Source organism: Nannobrachium achirus (genome assembly GCF_963921795.1).
Source record: "Nannobrachium achirus genome assembly, chromosome: 21".
NCBI classification, from domain to species: domain Eukaryota; kingdom Metazoa; phylum Chordata; class Actinopteri; order Myctophiformes; family Myctophidae; genus Nannobrachium; species Nannobrachium achirus.
Window position 1 is genome coordinate 42512073 of NC_137828.1, and position 17604 is coordinate 42529676.

At 42.4% G+C, this 17604-nt stretch overlaps 2 protein-coding genes across 3 annotated transcripts; both read left to right on the plus strand.

Annotated features, from left to right (window-relative positions):
* Window positions 1–147: 147 nt before the first annotated feature.
* LOC308307128 (uncharacterized protein) lies at window positions 148–2037 on the plus strand. Its single transcript, XM_080752280.1, has 4 exons — window positions 148–446; window positions 795–899; window positions 1068–1169; window positions 1302–2037. The coding sequence occupies exons 1-4, from the start codon at window positions 246–248 to the stop codon at window positions 1392–1394; spliced, it is 501 nt and encodes a 166-aa protein (XP_080608406.1). The 5' UTR covers window positions 148–245; the 3' UTR covers window positions 1395–2037.
* A 131-nt stretch (window positions 2038–2168) lies between these two features.
* On the plus strand, window positions 2169–17495 carry LOC308307127 (B-type lectin plumieribetin-like). 2 transcript variants are annotated; one of them, XM_080752279.1, is made up of 7 exons: window positions 2169–2748; window positions 9414–9527; window positions 10457–10558; window positions 12934–13545; window positions 13723–15500; window positions 15754–15847; window positions 16787–17495. In XM_080752279.1, the coding sequence occupies exons 6-7, from the start codon at window positions 15758–15760 to the stop codon at window positions 17045–17047; spliced, it is 351 nt and encodes a 116-aa protein (XP_080608405.1). In that variant the 5' UTR covers window positions 2169–2748; window positions 9414–9527; window positions 10457–10558; window positions 12934–13545; window positions 13723–15500; window positions 15754–15757; the 3' UTR covers window positions 17048–17495. The 2 variants fall into 2 exon arrangements, with proteins under 2 accessions (XP_080608405.1, XP_080608404.1); XM_080752278.1 differs by lacking the exons at window positions 13723–15500; window positions 15754–15847; window positions 16787–17495 and having other exon boundaries at window positions 2427–2748; window positions 12934–13366.
* Window positions 17496–17604: the final 109 nt, after the last annotated feature.

Genomic DNA, 17604 nt, shown 5'->3' on the forward strand with positions numbered 1-17604 from the left:
CAAAAATCATGGGATTAAAAAAAAGGAACTGAGTCAAATATGACCTAAAAAGCATGTGCAGTAGGTTAGTAGTACTCTATGTCGCAAGAGTGTAATCTACCTAGGAGAGAGGGACTGGCTCTGCCCTATTGGAGGAGAAGTTGTTTTTGTACTCTAGCATTAGTGTTTAACCTCAGGCCAGAGTGGGTGGTCCATAGAACCCAAATCCCTGCAAGCCCTCACTGTTCCAAGTTCCAACAGGCACAATGAGAAACATGTCTGCTCTGTTGCTGCTGGTGCTTAGTGCCGGAGCACTGCTGTGCTGTGTGGACGCCCAGGCCGCCTACAACCAACTCCCTGACAACTACAAGAAGGGAGTGGACCTGGCCCAGCAGCAGATCAATACCCACGCTTCAATCCAGCACCATTTTCTTTACTTCAGAGGTCTGGAGAAAAATGACATCCAGGTACAGTGCATGACAGTGCAGCATGTCTGGCGTTTGTTTTGAATCGCTGTTCAAGTTCAAAGTAGTTTTGTCCTTCAGCCATTTAAATGTAGATTAAGGATAAGGTGTGTCTCCAGGTTTAAATGTATACAACAATAATGCGTGATTAAAACTGACTTTGTGATCTTTTGGATTGTGGCAGTAACAGTAAGCAAAGCATAGGGAAAATAGGGTAGTAGTGTTATGGTTTCTGGAGCATTTCTGTCAACATAAGCAGCTCCAATGCTGTGGAAGTTAATGTTATTTTATACTTTATTAACGAGTCACTCTAGAATAGTTATTAAAAGCCAATACTCCTTTTCTCCTCAGCCTGGGTTCAGTGTGAGCTACATCTACCACCATTTCTACCTGAAAGCCACACGGTGCCCCAAGGGAACAGTTAACTCTGGGCAATGCCAGTTCAGAGAAGACCGGGTAAGTTGTAATTTTGAGTTTCTATGCAAAAAAATAAATTGACTATTTTGAACAGTGTCAACTAAACTCAATCATTGCACAATCCTTCTGTGCATTGCGCTGTGAAGTGGTATTGCTTGTTCTAACTTGTTGTGGTATTTGCTGTCGTCCCCCCTCCCTGCCCCACAGCCTTTAATTGACTGCGCAGTTTGCTACAAAACGTATGAGGGTGAAATCGAACAGGATCCCAAGCCCTACATCCACTGTAAACACAAGCCGGCCCTCACAAAGGTTAGTTTATTTAAGCAATGAGAGACACTGTCTTGTTTATCATTAGTGACCTTTTTTTCTTTATTATGAAAGAATTGAATTGAAACATTGAATAAAATAATGAATTTGTTCCACCTTATTTCTCCCTGACAGGAAATGAAGGTGGAGAGAATGAACCATTGTAACACTATGGCCTACATCAACGGGCAGCCCTCTATTTTGTTGGTGAAGAGTCCAGAGCAATGAATGCCGAGACCAAGAGCCAAGGTTCAACAGTGGCTTTGGAGCGGTCAATTGGCACAACAGGGTCGTTGTTGTCATTTCGTATGATCATGAAAGCTTTTGAAATATTCTCTCTGATATGAAACACAACCCAGATGTGTCTTGTTCTTTGTCACTACATGCTTTCTACGCGTTCACTATTTTCATGATTCTTACTTTTCTTTGATTGACTGAAAACGTGGTACAGTAAGACATTAAAACTAAAAGGATAAAACAAAAAAGTCCTGGGGACCCATGTATTCAATGTATCAACATAACATACACAATCTACAGAATCATACATGTTATCAACAAATACAAAACACTATACGAAAGAGATGGGAAATTTACAATTACCTCTCCTTGTGGTCTCCTGATAGATATTTTTCAGGCCAGTTTCAGGCCAAAGAAACCAGTGTTACACATCCTTTAACGGGTTTTGTCAGGGCATTACACATTTTGGTGGCAGAGCAGAACTTTAATTCTTTGTGTATTTTTGAGGAAATCTCCTTCATTAGTTATGTCATTTTGTGTTTGTTTCATATATAGTATTGTATTGAAGTTCAACTGATGATCAACTTTGCATGGTTTGAACACTGAACTGAATAAAGTTTTACACTGTACTGTACACTCAAAGTCTCTACCTGGTAGTCAATCTAAATAACCTGCAAATGCAAACAGAGGACGGTCAACTTTTAATCTGTCCAGCAAGGGCCATGACTGAATCAGGATGCCAGTCAGAGCAGGGTGTGTTTGCCGGTCAAGGGATTGCATCTAATCCAAGTCTCCATTATAATAAAAACAATAACCCTGGGGGATTTATTTCCAATTCTGGGAAAACCATGGCATTTCCTGTGCAATTCCCTGTTAAGAATCTGTTTTCGTTTTAAAATGAGGGGTTGGTCTGTTTGGGGACATCGGGGCCCTGAAGCGTTTGTAAGAAGGCCAAGAAAAACAAGGTACAAGTAAACAGTGCCAGTAAGCAGTGAGTACTCTTGCTTTTGCTTGTTACATGTTTGTACATGTTAATGTTTGTCACAGTGAGTGAGTGAGAGAGTGTGTGGGTGTCCTCTGTCCTGTCTGCGGAACAACCCCCTTCACCTTCATTTTGGCTGCTCTTTAGACAAGCACGGACAGGAAGATGGCTTCTGCTGTGCTGTTGTTGCTGCTCAGTGCTGCTGGAGCTCTGCTGTACTCAGCTGAGGCACAGGAGGCATATAATCAGCTCCCTGGTGACTACCAGAAAGGAGTGGATCTGGTCCTGGAAGAGCTGCGATCCTACGCTGCCGTCCGGCTCCATTTCCTCTTCTTCAAGACTGTACAGAAGTTAGAGATTGAGGTACAGTTTTTGAATATGTATTCTTCTGAGAAACAGTTTAATACTGTATTGTACTGTGGGTATCAGTGGTTTTAACTTTACTGGTGTAGTTCCACTTTTCTGTCATTTTACTTCTACTCCACTACATCTCAGAGGCAGATATTGTACTTTTTACTCCACTATAGTTATTTGAAAACTTTAGTTACGACAGTAGTTACTTTGTAGATTTTGATTATTATAAACAAGGCATACATTAACCATTAACAAAGCATACATTAACCATTTCAGCCCTATATTTAAACTTTGAAAATAGCAGATCTGCAATCTGACAATATGTCGCGATGCGGCGCGTTGATGGCTTATAGATCTGCTAATTTCAAAAGATTTGTATTGATTTTGAACTCTTGCATAATGAGTCCTCTGAGCTACTACAGGAGGGTGCGTGCATAGAATTTGTGTGCAAATATCCGGATACGGAAAACCAGGCTTTCCAAAGGTATGGGAGCAGAAAGCCTGGTGACATGAGGTTACCAGGTTGAGGAATTTTTATTATAGTTTAGGGAGGGTCCTTAACTCATTCTGTGCCAAATGCCAAAATGGCTCCAAGGTAGCTGTGCCAGGATTTTTTGATTTTTTTTTTTTTGAAATTTAAAAAAAAAAAAAAAAAAAAAAAAAATCTATACAAAAAACACAAAAAACGTCAAAACCGTCATTGGCACCCAGGGCTATTGAAAAAACCCCGTCAAAAACCGTCATTGGCACAGAATGAAGACACCAATAAGGGTCCTTTATTATTGTCGTTATTTACTCTGGAAACATGTTGTGGGATTTAAATTTGATAGATGTTGTTGGTTTAAGCTTGTTGAGCCATCTATTTTGATGTATTATGTGGCTACAAATCTTTCGAAAATAGCAGATCTACAGCTCACAACCAGCTATTTCCAAATTGCTGAAGTATAAGGCTACTGGTTAAATCGGTCCCAGAACGAGTTTAACCAAAAAAATTACACGGATCAACATTAGCACGTGCCAATCAAAAGTGTTCTGTCCATGATGTTACTGAACCTCAAACCACACATTCTGGACTTTGTCTGAACTTCAAACCAACGCCAGTCGAGAATCACAGGGGATCCGAAACAGCAACCACACTTGCACAGATTGTGGTCACTCACTGTCACAGGTCTCAGGTGGAATTCAACTAACAGAAGCTCATAACCCTGCAAGAGGGCCAAGTCTAACCAACCCATAACCTGGACACTTCGTGTTAGCCCAAAAAATAGAAGCTTCTTTTCACGCCTTTGGTCGATAGTTAAAATGATATTATTGTCCGACCACACCTCTAGTCTGACACCAGTAAGACTCCCTAATCGGGAGATAAGCGACCGTAGGTCACTTATCTCCACAAATAGAGCAAAAATGTGTTTTTCCAAAATCTTCCTGAGCATGTTGATGACATGAGTGTAGACATACTGTGTAGTGATTTTCGTGATTTTAGGGCAAAATCTGAATCGGCCTCATGGTGGCGCTAGAGGGCCATGTGAGAAATGAGGGGTGGGGTCTCCGCGCCGCCAAGGCGGACGAATAGGTACCGGCCCCGGCTCTCCCGGTCGCTCCTAGCCCGAGTTACAGCATTTTATGTGAGCTGCAGTGGCAGGGGGTCCTCCACTGGGGGCGCCACCACTTTTGCATCCGTTCTGGAGCACCAGGAGTGGGTGGTCCCCGGGAATGCCCCGTGAGCAGCCCCGTTGGGGTGGTCATTTGGTAATTTTTGCACATGTGCTCATTTTTTACACTTGGGGGTCCCCGAGGGAGCTGGGGGTCCCTGGAGCTCCGGGGGTCCTTGGAGGTTGTAGTTTGGCAGGTAAGGAGTGTGTGTGCAAAATCTGGCATGGATCGGGGCAACGGTTGCGGAGATATGAGCAGGGCAAAAGTGTGACGTACAATAAATGCGACATGTCTCTGTGAGCGTGCGTGTGTGTATGTAATCCGCGTATCTCGAGAACTGTTCGTCCCACCGCCTTCAGATTCGGCGTGTTACCCGCCGCAGCACGGAGTGCAGTGCCCGGCCTCGACCCGACCCGAGACGCGGTTTTCCGGAACCGGCACGAAAGGTTCGGAATCTCCGTATGCGGAGGTGATGTCTAACATCAGGCTGTTCTGGAGGAACCGGCGCAAGCGCTGACTCATTGTGACATCACTTCATAAAAGGCTCTGACATCTCGTACGCCACATGAGTCAACGAAAAATCTCTGTGAGTGTGTATGTATGTATATATATTCGGCACGCGCGTTCCCTGCCACAGCAGGTAGTGCAGTGCCCAGCCTCGACCCGACCCGATACGCGGTTTTCCGGAACCAGCGCGAAAGGTTTGGATTCTCCGTATGCGGAGGCGGAGCTGATGTCTGACATCAGGGTTTTCTGGTTCTGCAGAGATCTCCATATATGGGCATAAAGTGGACGCAGACAGACAGATACAGATATCTCCATATATGGGCATAAATGGACACAGGCAAACAGATGGTCAAAACGGGTCCTATGACAACAGGTATAATGGGGTTTGCATTACACAGACTTCGGCACGCGTTTTCCCCGCCGCAGCAGGGAATGCAGTGCCCAACTTCGACCCGACCCGATACGCGGTTTTCCGGAACCGGCGCGAAAGGTTTGGAATCTCTGTATGCGGAGCTCATGTCTGACATCAGTGTTTTCCGTAACCAGCACTGTGTCTACAGAGATCTCCATATATGGGCATAAATGGACACTGGCAAACAGATGGTCAAAACGGGTCCTATGACAACAGGTATAATGGGGTTTGCATTAAAGGGCGGGGAATTCATTCCCTATTTACATCGTTCCCGAGTTGTCCGCTAGGGCAGCCGAGCTTCTAGTACACAGCAAAAAGAATAATGCCATGCGTGCCTATCAAACCTGATTTGCGCAGGCGCCCTTGCAGGAATTAGTTTGCACCGCTCACTTCGCACTGATGCGAAGTGAGTGATTATAAACAAATAGCAACAGTGCACATAAATCTATGTCCATGAGGAAAATCATTGTAACATAAAGAAAAAGGGAAACACTAAAACAAAAAGCAAGAGATACTGGAGAGCATTCTCTGAATACTACGTAAATAAGAAGCAACAATCTTTATGGAACAAAACGCAAACGCGGTCAGCAATTATTTTCATTAACAAAGCGTCTTGGGCATGCTCTGCTGTACAGTATGCTGTGAGAGAAAACGGAACAATCAGGAAACCCAGGCCACTTGCGCTTCGTGTTGCACAAAACTTTGTGAGAACATTTTGTCACGGAACTGCACTAGCCTTAAGAGACAATTTTATGTCAAAAAAGAAAAATGTAAGGACATGGCAAGTCAAATTCTATACATAGATGTTCGAAGGAACACCCTCGTCTCCATAAATATCCCCCCAGTGTATTAACACCCTTCTCCAATAGGAGAACTGAATATCATACCAATCTTGATATCTGTTCGGAGTCGTACTGCACTGATATCATGGTGCCGCACTCTGTTGTATATTCACACCATGCTCTAATCCGCACCAAACTTGACACAAACAATGTTCAGAGGTCTGAAATGAGAATAGTTATACCAGGGCCCACAAGCACACCGGTACCGTTGTTTTAGCACACTGTTCAGGGGTCTGCCATGCCAATAGTCACAAGAGGAACCACAGGTGCTGAGGGGTCTGGAATGAGAAAATAAATAAATACATTGGACACACATGGGGCACTATAGCAGTGTTACAGCAGTGTTCAACACAAGCTTGGTGACCATTGCTCTGATCGCGAGTGTGCTATTCCCCCCAGAGCTGAGGAGATAAGGGGAGGAGATTGTGTAAGGACGCGCTATGATTGGGAGAAGTCCCTTTGAGCCACAGTCGGTCGCAGAAGCAGTCCCTTGGTCAATATTTACTATTCTGTCCATAATGGCACATAACTCTGTAAAGGCGCTGAGTCGGCTCATGCGACCTTTGCACCGCTCGAAACGGCGACTCGCTCGCTACCGCTCGCTTGGCAGTGTCTCACCTGGCTCAAGGTCGCTGAGACAGCGCGCCACCGTCATGGTTTTGTCAATAACTACTTTGCCAAAACAGTGAGAGAAGCACTTCTGCATTGGGCATGGCCTCAGCTCAGCTCCGGGGGGAAAAACTTTCTCGCGCTCTGATCAGCGCAATATGTAGGACTAAAATACAGCCTTCAAATCCAGAAACAGATGCAAAACACACTATGACCCACCCAACCCAATATCATGCTAAAAGGGGGAGAAGAAGGAATCCTCCATGCAGGTGGTAATGATATAGGCCTATAGATTAATTCTCCGCCCCCGGGAACAACCAGTAGACTTAGACAGTCCTTTGTGCCGTTAGCTATGAAGATGTACCTGTATAACAAAGCATGTTGGTCGCTTATCTCACTCAGCAGACTACTTGCTCAGAACAGGGGCATAGCTCGACTTTTTTTCCATGGATTTTTGTATCTAAGGGGCCCCTGATATGGATGGATCATACGCAGCAACTAAATTCGCTGGTTTAAACAACATTTACAGTATGTAACCGAGTCGGAGCACAGCACTCTGCCAGGTCAGGTAGGTTATTGTGGGCCAGCAATGTTCGGAATTCGCCAATCAGGATGGAATATAATAAAGCTGACGGTACAATCCATAAATTTGTCCAATGAGATGTATAAATGCAGTTTGTGCTCTATCAGTGGCCATTACAGCTTAACCATTTATACTTAGTTGACTGGAGTCCCCCAGGGCTATATAATTGGCTCACTTGTATTTCCTTCTGCACCAATTCTCTTTGCCGAAATTGGCTTAGTTTGAGCTAGTAGATAATGCGCATTTCTCAGAATTTTTGCCCAAAAATAGGGATACTAGCGTGTATGTGGTTAAAGACAGTTGTCTCCTTGTTCAGAGTTCTGATAGCTTGATAAAAAACTACTTCCGACTGTTCCGAGTCTCTGTATAGTGTCTTTGTGGCAGTGTAGGAGTTTGCCTGCAGCCACAGCGCCACACAGTCCATTGCTGGGGGCGGTTGGGGTCGTCCTTGATAATGCACAAAGCGCTAAACATCTGCTTTGATGTCTTCCGGTTTAGACAACAGCACATCACTGAGAGACCGCTCTTGTTAATGTCTTCAGTTATATCCTCTCAAACACAGAGAGTGTCAGATATTCTGTCTCACTGTAGCTTCTGTAGTATTACTGGATCTCAGTGCTGCTCCTGCCAGGGTCCATCACAACATTAGACTGACTGGAACACTGGATGGGGCATTCTGGCACAATAATAAATTGGTTTGAATCATACTTAAAGGACAAGGACTACTTTGTGTCTATAGGTAAGCCTAATAACTAGGGGTGCACAATCCACGTATATTTGGCGGTATCTGTAAATATTGGTATCTGCAAATAAAGTTGACATTTCCTGATGGCAGTTACTAATCTGCTGTTGGGAAGCATCAGTTATCTGCAGCCTAAAGCTGTAGATTCTGAACTTTTTTTCCCCTTTTTTTTCCAGACTGATTTATGTGTTTCCCTGGCACAAAAGGGGTAAATAATAAGAACAAAAACGAAATAAACAAATATCTGTATCGGCTAAATTGTTATTTTAAACACCGGCATCGACCAATAATTGCCATATTGGTGCATCCCTAGTAATAACATCTGAGCAGAGAAAAAGGACAAGGCTCCATTCTGGGGCCTCTCTCTCTCTCTCTCTCTCTCTCATGTCAAACACATGATTCCTCACATTTGAGTGTGCACAATACATTTCTTTGTGTCTTCAGAGTCAAGTGTAGCCTAGTCAACACCGCTGCCCTAAACGTGAAGTGTGCCCCTAGAGGCAATAACAAAGGGGCGAAAAACAATCCCATGGGATTGGGTGTAGCCTAACTTGTTGGAGCCTGTGTGTGAAAGCTCAAATGAGTATCATCAAGGTCAAGGCCACGTATAGTCTTCATTCTTCATTCTTCACTGTCATGTGATGCCAAACACACATTTCTTGACGAGATTAAACATGCTTTTAGTGGGTGCTAAACAGAGGGTTTCATTTACCTCTGAAAAATTACAATCTTTCTTTGATATATATATATAGAGAGAGAGAGAGAGATAGAGAGAGAGAGAGAGAGAAAGAAAGAGAGAGAGAGATCTTTAAAGTGTCACTCCGCAACACACATTAAAATACAAAGCAGTAGCTGCGATACTGCCTAAAATGACGATATTGGTAACTGCAAATATGCCACTCCACATACCACATAATATATCACATGATATGTCATTTACAGTAATCAATATTTTGTTTTTATTCAGTTCATGTTGCACTACTGTTTTTTTTTCCTCTAGAATCTAATCCGTGAAATTAGAAGGTTTGGAAACCAATGATCTAGAGTCTAGATCATTGGTTTCCAAACCTTCTAATTTCACGGACCCCCATAACTCTGAGAGTTATAGATAGAGTTATAAATAATGGAACCAAACAGACCCTCCCTCAAGGAACACTGAGGCCCCACTTTGAGAACCACTGTCCTAGACTTAATTATATTTTTTGATTACACACTGGTATCGGATCAGTACTCGGTATCGACCGATATGCAAGTTATATTTCAGTATGGGGAAGGAAAAGGTATGGTATTGGTGACATCTCCAATAACATCTCTGCTGTCTTTCAGTCTGGGTTCCATGTGAAGTACATCTACCACAACATCCTTCTGAAACCCACCAGATGTGCCAAAGGAACAGCTGTGTCCTCCGGCCCTCAGAGATGTCCATTCAGGGACGACAGAGTGAGTTGGTCTTTTATAGAGCAGTGGTTTCTCAACCTGTAGGTCGGGACCCCCAAATTATTTTGGGGGGTCCCCAGATGATTAACTTAATGCGCAACACTGTTTTCTCACTCAACATAAACACACCAACATAAAGTTTAAGTGTATAGCACATTTCTAAAGTGATAATTGAAGGACCTTTTTAATACCTAGGAAATGACAAATTAAACATTGGTCAAATATTAGAGGCAGAATTGCTCACCACGCCTCACAGTGCGAGGCGTTGTGAGCATGTAGATCTACTGTTTTCACAATAAAACCATGATATACAAAATGTAATGCCTCAAAACCTTACTTGATCATACAAATTACAATGACGCACAAAAGCATCAAAAGTAGCAGATCCTCAAGCGCCACTTTTCGAGCTTGTGCATCTGTTGCTTTTAATGCTTTTGGATTTGAATCCTGAAAAGTAACAGTTTTGGACATATGAGGTTTCCACCCGACAGACGATAAGTAAGATTATCAATAACACAATGCAGAAAAAGTCCTGTATCCAAAAGTATTGGCATCAATTCAAAGTTTTTCAAAAAATGTCAACATTTTTATTTTTTATTTTTTTATATATACGATCTACAAACTCACAACGTGTCACGATGCGAGCGTTGTGAATTTGTATATTGGCTATTTTGGACAATGTGAATGATAAAATAAGGCTTATTTGGTTAATAATATAATACATCTATAAAGTTACTTGTAACTGAAGTATTCAAATTTTTGTAGTGGAGTAAAAGTAGATTGTACTTAAAGGAGTAGTTCACCCAAAGAAAGACTTACACACGCCATGAAGCCATAGCTGAACTAACTACAGTACTCTTTTAAGTACAGTCCTGCAACCAGGCAAAGATATCGATTGATTTCTATCATGTTTTCCTTTCAATTTCATATAGCCTATGATGGACTGCACAGTTTGCTACAAGACTTTGGAAGATGAGATAGAGCCGAACCCGAAGCCTTATGTGCACTGCATCCAGCGACCGAAACTCACAAAGGTATTTGTCGTTCACTTGAAAGGGGCAGGGGAAAGTGGGGTATTTCTGTCGCTGTGCATTTGCACATATGTGACATTTGACCCATCCTAACTATTAGGAGCAGTGGTCGCAATGAATACAGCCCTTGTTAAACTAGCTAAATTGTAAAGTCTTTTATTTTTAATGAATACATTCAAATATTATCCAATCTGTATGGTAGAGTATGTTAATACTAGTAAGACGCCTCAGGGCAACATGCGACCCCGCACTTTTCTGGCCAGTGATTAGATATGGGCTTAATATTGATGACATCAGGGAACTCCATATATGGGCATAAAAGTGATTCTGATAGTGTGACATCACAGTGAAGCCAGAGCGTGATGTCAGAGCGGCAAACTATTTCTGTTAAGAATAGAGTGGTTCCCCTGACATCACAGTTACATCAGAGCATGATGTCAAAGCGACAAACCCATAGAACCACAGTGTCAGGCGTGACAGACAGACAGAGATACACACATACGGACAAGCTGTGACTGTTTACATACTAATCTGCGACCTATGGTCGCAACAATAGAACTTATTCAATTGGGGTGGCTGTCTGTTTTGTCTCTCTGCTCTTCTATTGAGACATTTTAGATTGTGTCAAAGGTCATGTCTCACCTAGACACAGGATCTGACATGACTTTTGACCTGAAGAGGTGTAGGTTCAATGTATCCTCTGAGCAAGAAGGCAGGCTCTCAAAGCAAAAAATCACACCCGTGTGAAGTGGAGCTGTGTGTGTGTGTGTGTGTGTGTGTGTGTGTGTGTGTGTGTGTGTGTGTGTGTGTGTGTGTGTGTGTGTGTGTGTGTGTGTGTGTGTGGATCATGTGTACCGATTTTTGTGACATTTGAAGAAAATATGTAGGAAAAGGAGCAAAAAGTGTGTTTTGGAGAAAATTCAAGATGGCGGAAAATCTATCATGGCGCAAATGGGCGTGGCCTATATGGGGAGATGCGTCATGACCCAAGGAATCCAGGGAAAAAATATTTTTAATTTTCCGACCTACGGTTCAAGAGTTACAGGCCAAAACGTAAAGTGGGGTGTTATGGCGCCACCATGCGGCCAAATGACACAATTATTTTTTATTTAATCCTTGAAATCATTATGAACCTCCTCTCCAAGTCTTGAAACTCTAGCCCCTATGGTTTGCGAGAGACAAATAATTGAATGTGAGTTTTTGCGATTCCCATTATAAGTCAATGGGGAAAATTAATTCACTAATAAATTAATATCAATTAAACTATAGAACCTTTCTCTTAGAAAAGTAATAGCCCATGATTCCCGAGTAAGCCGGTCGATTTGACATATGGCGCGAGTGTGTGGTGGCAAAACTGTGGGACTAGTGGCGTGCCGAAGTTTAGGAAGTTCAGGCTACATACACACACACACAGACACACAGACAGACACACATACAGACCCACACGGCCACGTATAGGGAGCCTGTGTTTCACACAGCTCCAAAAACGGCTTCTATTCTGGGGTAGAAAAGTAGTGCAGCTTTAAAAAATCACACCCGTGTGAAGTGGAGCTGTGTGTGTGTGTGTGTGTGTGTGTGTGTGTGTGTGTGTGTGTGTGTGTGTGTGTGTGTGTGTGTTTGTGTGTGTGTGTGTGGATCATGTGTACCGATTTTTGTGACATTTGAAGAAAATATGTAGGAGAAGGAGCAAAAAGTGTGTTTTGGAGAAAATTCAAGATGGCGGAAAATCTATCATGGCGCAAATGGGCGTGGCCTATATGGGGAGATGCGTCATGACCCAAGGAATCCAGGGAAAAAATATTTTTAATTTTCCGACCTACGGTTCAAGAGTTACAGGCCAAAACGTAAAGTGGGGTGTTATGGCGCCACCATGCGGCCAAATGACACAATTATTTTTTATTTAATCCTTGAAATCATTATGAACCTCCTCTCCAAGTCTTGAAACTCTCGCCCCTATGGTTTGCGAGAGACAAATAATTGAATGTGAGTTTTTGCAATTCCCATTATAAGTCAATGGGGAAAATTAATTCACTAATAAATTAATATCAATTAAACTATAGAACCTTTCTCTTAGAAAAGTAATAGCCCACGATTCCCGAGTAAGCCGGTCGATTTGACATATGGCGCGAGTGTGTGGTGGCAAAACTGTGGGACTAGTGGCGTGCCGAAGTTTAGGAAGTTCAGGCTACATACACACAGACACACACACAGACAGACAGACAGACAGACCCACACAGCCACGTATAGGGAGCCTGTGCTTCACACAGCTCCAACAAGTTTATTTAGTTATTTAGTTAGTTTCCCCAAATATTAACAAGATATAGTTTTGTGTTGATACATCCCTAAAATAGTTTTGACGGTCTTCTTTGCTCTTGCAGGAGATGACGGCGGCTAGGACGAATCATTGCAGCAAATTGGCCTACACCACTGGATCTCCTTCTCTTTTGGCAGCAGTGGGGGCTCAGGAGTAGAGAAACCGGCATTCGAACAAGGAGGGTTCCCGAAGGGTTCCTAGTTCGATCCCGGGCTCCCCCAGAGTTAGTGTCAAAGAGTCCTTGAGCAAGACTCTGAATACCTAGTTGCTCCCGGTGAGCAGGTTGGTGCCTTGCATGGTTTCCTCCGCCACCAGTGTATGAATGTGTGTGTGAACGGGTGAATGTAATGCACAATCTATGTAAATCTCTGGGAATGTTAATTTTAACAAATCGTAAAATGTGATACTGATATATGACACACCCAGTCCAATTTGTTTTGTGTGTGATTCACATCTGCTCCAAATTACATTAACTGAATAAACCGAGTCGCTTCCATCATCAGCCTTTGTTTGTGGAACACATTCTGCTCTCCTGTGTAAAACAACATAACAATATTCAATAACATAGAAGTCAGAACATAACGCAGGCATTACTACATTGTTTCTTTCTGCAATCGCTGCACCAAGACTGATAGCAAAATAAACCCTGCATTGTGTGAAGACTTGCCCTGAACGGGTGCATCTCTCCACTCCGACATGTCTCCTTTCCGACATGTCTCCATTCCGACACTAACCCTATCTCTACCCCTACCCTAAACCTTAGGCCCATGGGGAGTGTCGCCACTCCGACAATAAGAAGTCCATTTCGGAGTGGCGACATGTCGGAATGGAGAGAGCCTCCCGCCCTGAACAGTGAACACTCAAGAGGGGCCTTGGCTTCCGTCCCAGGCCCCTTTTATTGGCTGCATTCTTGGGTTACTCATCATAGCTACCCTTCAATTGGGTGCAGGGCAAAGCTTGGGTTTTCTGCATAGGAGTGAGTGAACGGCAGGACACTTGATATTCACATGGTCAGCCTCTAATCCCTGATAGCGCTCCTCTGTGGGAATGCATTTTGAATGCGAAGGGGAGGAAGCTTGGTTGGCTTGTTTGCACGCTCGGCCCCAGCTGCCAAACCAGACCAGACCATGGTCCATGGTCCCTGTGTGCAAGAGATTATGTAACCAATGGCTTTGTAGAAAAAAAGAGTGCACAACCCAAAAAACATTTGTTATGCACTCTGAGCTCTAATTCGATACAATATGGGGAAAATATGTGACTGTCTAGTGTCTAAAAACACCTGCTCTCAGTTATATGAAGGTTATATAACAACACTGAGGCCGACATTGGCTGCTTTTGTCTTCCAGTTCCTGTGAAGAGCTCTGAGGGGCTGTGCACTGTGACTCCATGGGAACAACAGTCCACAGAACAAGGAGATGATCATTAGCAATAATCCCCCACAGTAACACGCACATGCACACAGTGTTTATTTCGTCGACTAAAACTATGAAGAAAAATGTTCGTCGACCACCTTTTTTTCACTGACGAAAACGAAATAAAAATAAATTAAAACTAAGCTATGATGACTAAAACTATGACTAAATATATTGACAATTCCGTCAGCAAATAAAAACTAAAATGTTATAGAGAGGGACTAGTGGCGAAGAGATCGAAGTCATTTTATGTTTGGTTGCGCAACTGAAACCACAACGTGTTGCAGCACGACACGTTGCGAGCTTGTAGATCAGCTATTTTCAGCATGTAACCAAGTATAAAATCAGACATTACGACGCCATCAAGGCCTGCCAAAATATTTTTTTGTAGACAAAATCAACTGTAGATTTAGTTGACTAAAGTCTTATGAAATTTTGTTGACTAAAACTAGAATAAAACTAAAACATTCCAGATAACAAAATGTGATTAAATCTAAATTGAATATCAAGAGACTATGACTAAATCAAAATGTGTCATTATTAAACATGCACATGCACATGCGCATGCACACAACCCAAATTAATGGTCGACAGATCACACAGTGACTCTAATTACTGTGTACACCTCGCAGCCAACACTGTCCTGCCCCACTTCCATTCAAACATGGTCCATTTTTATTGTCCAAGTTGTACAGACTACAGAGTTTTGGTCTATGTCATGGGTATTCAACTGGCGGCCCGCGGGCCAAATGTGGTGGCAACTGGCAAGCACACAATGGCAGCAGCCTCAGTGGAGGAGTAAAATAAGAATAACTGTGGGTGTTTGCGGGGTAGAGACGACGACTGGGGAACAGGGTATTTTTTTTTCCAGTTTGTTTCTTCCTAGAGGCCCCTTGTCTGTAAAAAATACACAAATTGAATTTAAAAAAGTACCTAAAAAGGGCACTCCCAAATTGAGAACGCGCTGAATGTTGAATGTCATACTTGGTTGGTCTCTGTGAGAGTCAGCGATTGATGTGAATGAATGGCACAATCTTTACACGCAAGGAAGAGCATACTGCAAAAGAAAGTACATTGTGTGCAGAATAAAACAATAAAACGCCCCATTTTATTCCCCACCCCTCTCCATCCCACATGATAAAAACAGGGGTCTGTGGGTCTGCTTCTCACTTCTTTCAGTTCTGTTGCACTCCCTGCCTGCAGAAAGACATCCAAGCCTGTAAGTATTGCCAACTTCTCTGTTATCTGGTGGTGGATGTGTATTTTACTGAGGAATTGAAGCTGAAGATTCTATATTATGACACAACCCCCTTTTGCAATATTCATAATTGTGATTGATATCTTTGGGTTGAGAAACTCAGTTGACATGCCAATGCCATACAGTACAAAGTTCAGTTAATTTGGGATTTGACATGTGATTTTTGGTCAATTATGCATAAAACTCATGATGCAAATGTTGTCTTTTCATTCAGAATCATGAGCAGAAACTACCTGTCCAAAAATGATGAGCTCCGTAAGGGAGACTTCCTCATCTCCAACAACCGGGAATGGAAAGCTGTCTTTCAGGTTGGTAACTTGAGATATGTGATGGGTGTGCAGTTTTAATTTTTTTATTATTATGTAATTACTAATGAAAACATACTTTCATGTTTGGACATGGTCAGATTGGGTGTGGCAATGAACAGTTTGTTAACGGTAAAGTGCTTTGTTTTTCATGAAGTGATGATAAAGTGAACGGATATTTCTCTTTCAAACATTTTGGGGTCTTTTTAACATTTAACTAACCACCCCAGACAGGTTTTTAAGTTGCTTGATTCAGTATCTAGATATTTGATATAAATTCTATCAGCCAATCCTATACAACAAACCCATTGTGACTTCAAACTCCATTTTAACCATGTTAGATTAAACACCTGTCCTTGGTTCTAACTGATATTGTCCTTATAGTGCATGAGGCGAGGGCTGTGTTTTGTTAAATTACTTTTTTCATTTATTTGTTATCATTTTGGGTGGAAATAATGTTTTCAATGAATCACACATGGTTAAAATTGAGATTGAAGTTACAATGGGTTCGTATAGGAAGGGGGTGTGTGTCTGATAAAATGAATATCAAATGTCTAAATACTGAACCAAGCAACTTGAAAACTGTCTGGGATGTTCACAAAAGCCAGAGTTTGAAAGTGAAATATCCCTTTATTCAGTGGTTCTCAAAGTGGATACCAGGGAACTTTATGGGGGTCTAAATTGACCCATACAAGTCTATAACTCTAACAGCATACACATTTGTATACTGTCAGAGTTAAGGGGAGACCTTGAAATTTAAAAGTTTGAGAAACACTGCCTTTATTCATGCATGAATGAATAATTTAATGCAGTTTTATTTTTATGGTAAAGTGATTTAATCATGCAGTGATTTAAAGATGAAGTGATTTAATCATGCAGTGATTTTATGGTTAAGTGATTGAATCATATGCATTAAGATGAAGTGATTGTTTCTCTATTCAGGAGGATGGTAACTTTGTCATCTATGGCTGGAAGCCCATGTGGTCGTCAGACACGGCCGACTCTGACGCCCAGCGCCTGTGCATGCAGGCTGACTGCAACCTGGTCATGTACAACAAGGACGACGAACCCAAGTGGCACACCAACTGTAGCAAGGACAAGCCCAACATGTGCAGCCTGCGCTTGACAGACGACGGCACTCTGATGGTGCAGAGAGAAGGCGAGAGCATCTGGACGTCTGCCAAGTCCAAGGGCATGAAATGAAGTCATAAAAACCAGCATTCATGAAAAAGAATACGATAATCTGTGGTAATTTTGATACAACATTTTGTAAACATCTCAACCGCTCTGTGTGTGTGTGTGTGTGTGTGTGTGTGTGTGTGTGTGTGTGTGTGTGTGTGTGTGTGTGTGTGTGTGTGTGTGTGTGTGTGTGTGTGTGTGTGTGTGTGTGTGTTTGGTAATGTGTTTGTGTTTAAACCTGCCCAGAAGGCACATATAATGTCCAAATATGTTTCATCCCAAATGAAATGAAATTTTGTCACATACTGTTATAAAGTGTGTTCCTTAAACATGTTGATTCAACTGATTAAAATGTGTGTCCAAATGTGAATTAGTGTTGTTTCTGTTTTTCTTTTTGCTGATCAATCAAATAAATTATATCAATCGTAGTGTAAAATGAATTCACTAACGTAACTAAGAGAAGCATTAAAACAGTAGCCAGGAGGACCCTATGTCTTCTGTTTGGGGACGACTACATCCCTGATGAACTCTTAGCATATTATAGCAGGCTCTACACAGTATAAGCCTGATATACTGTACAC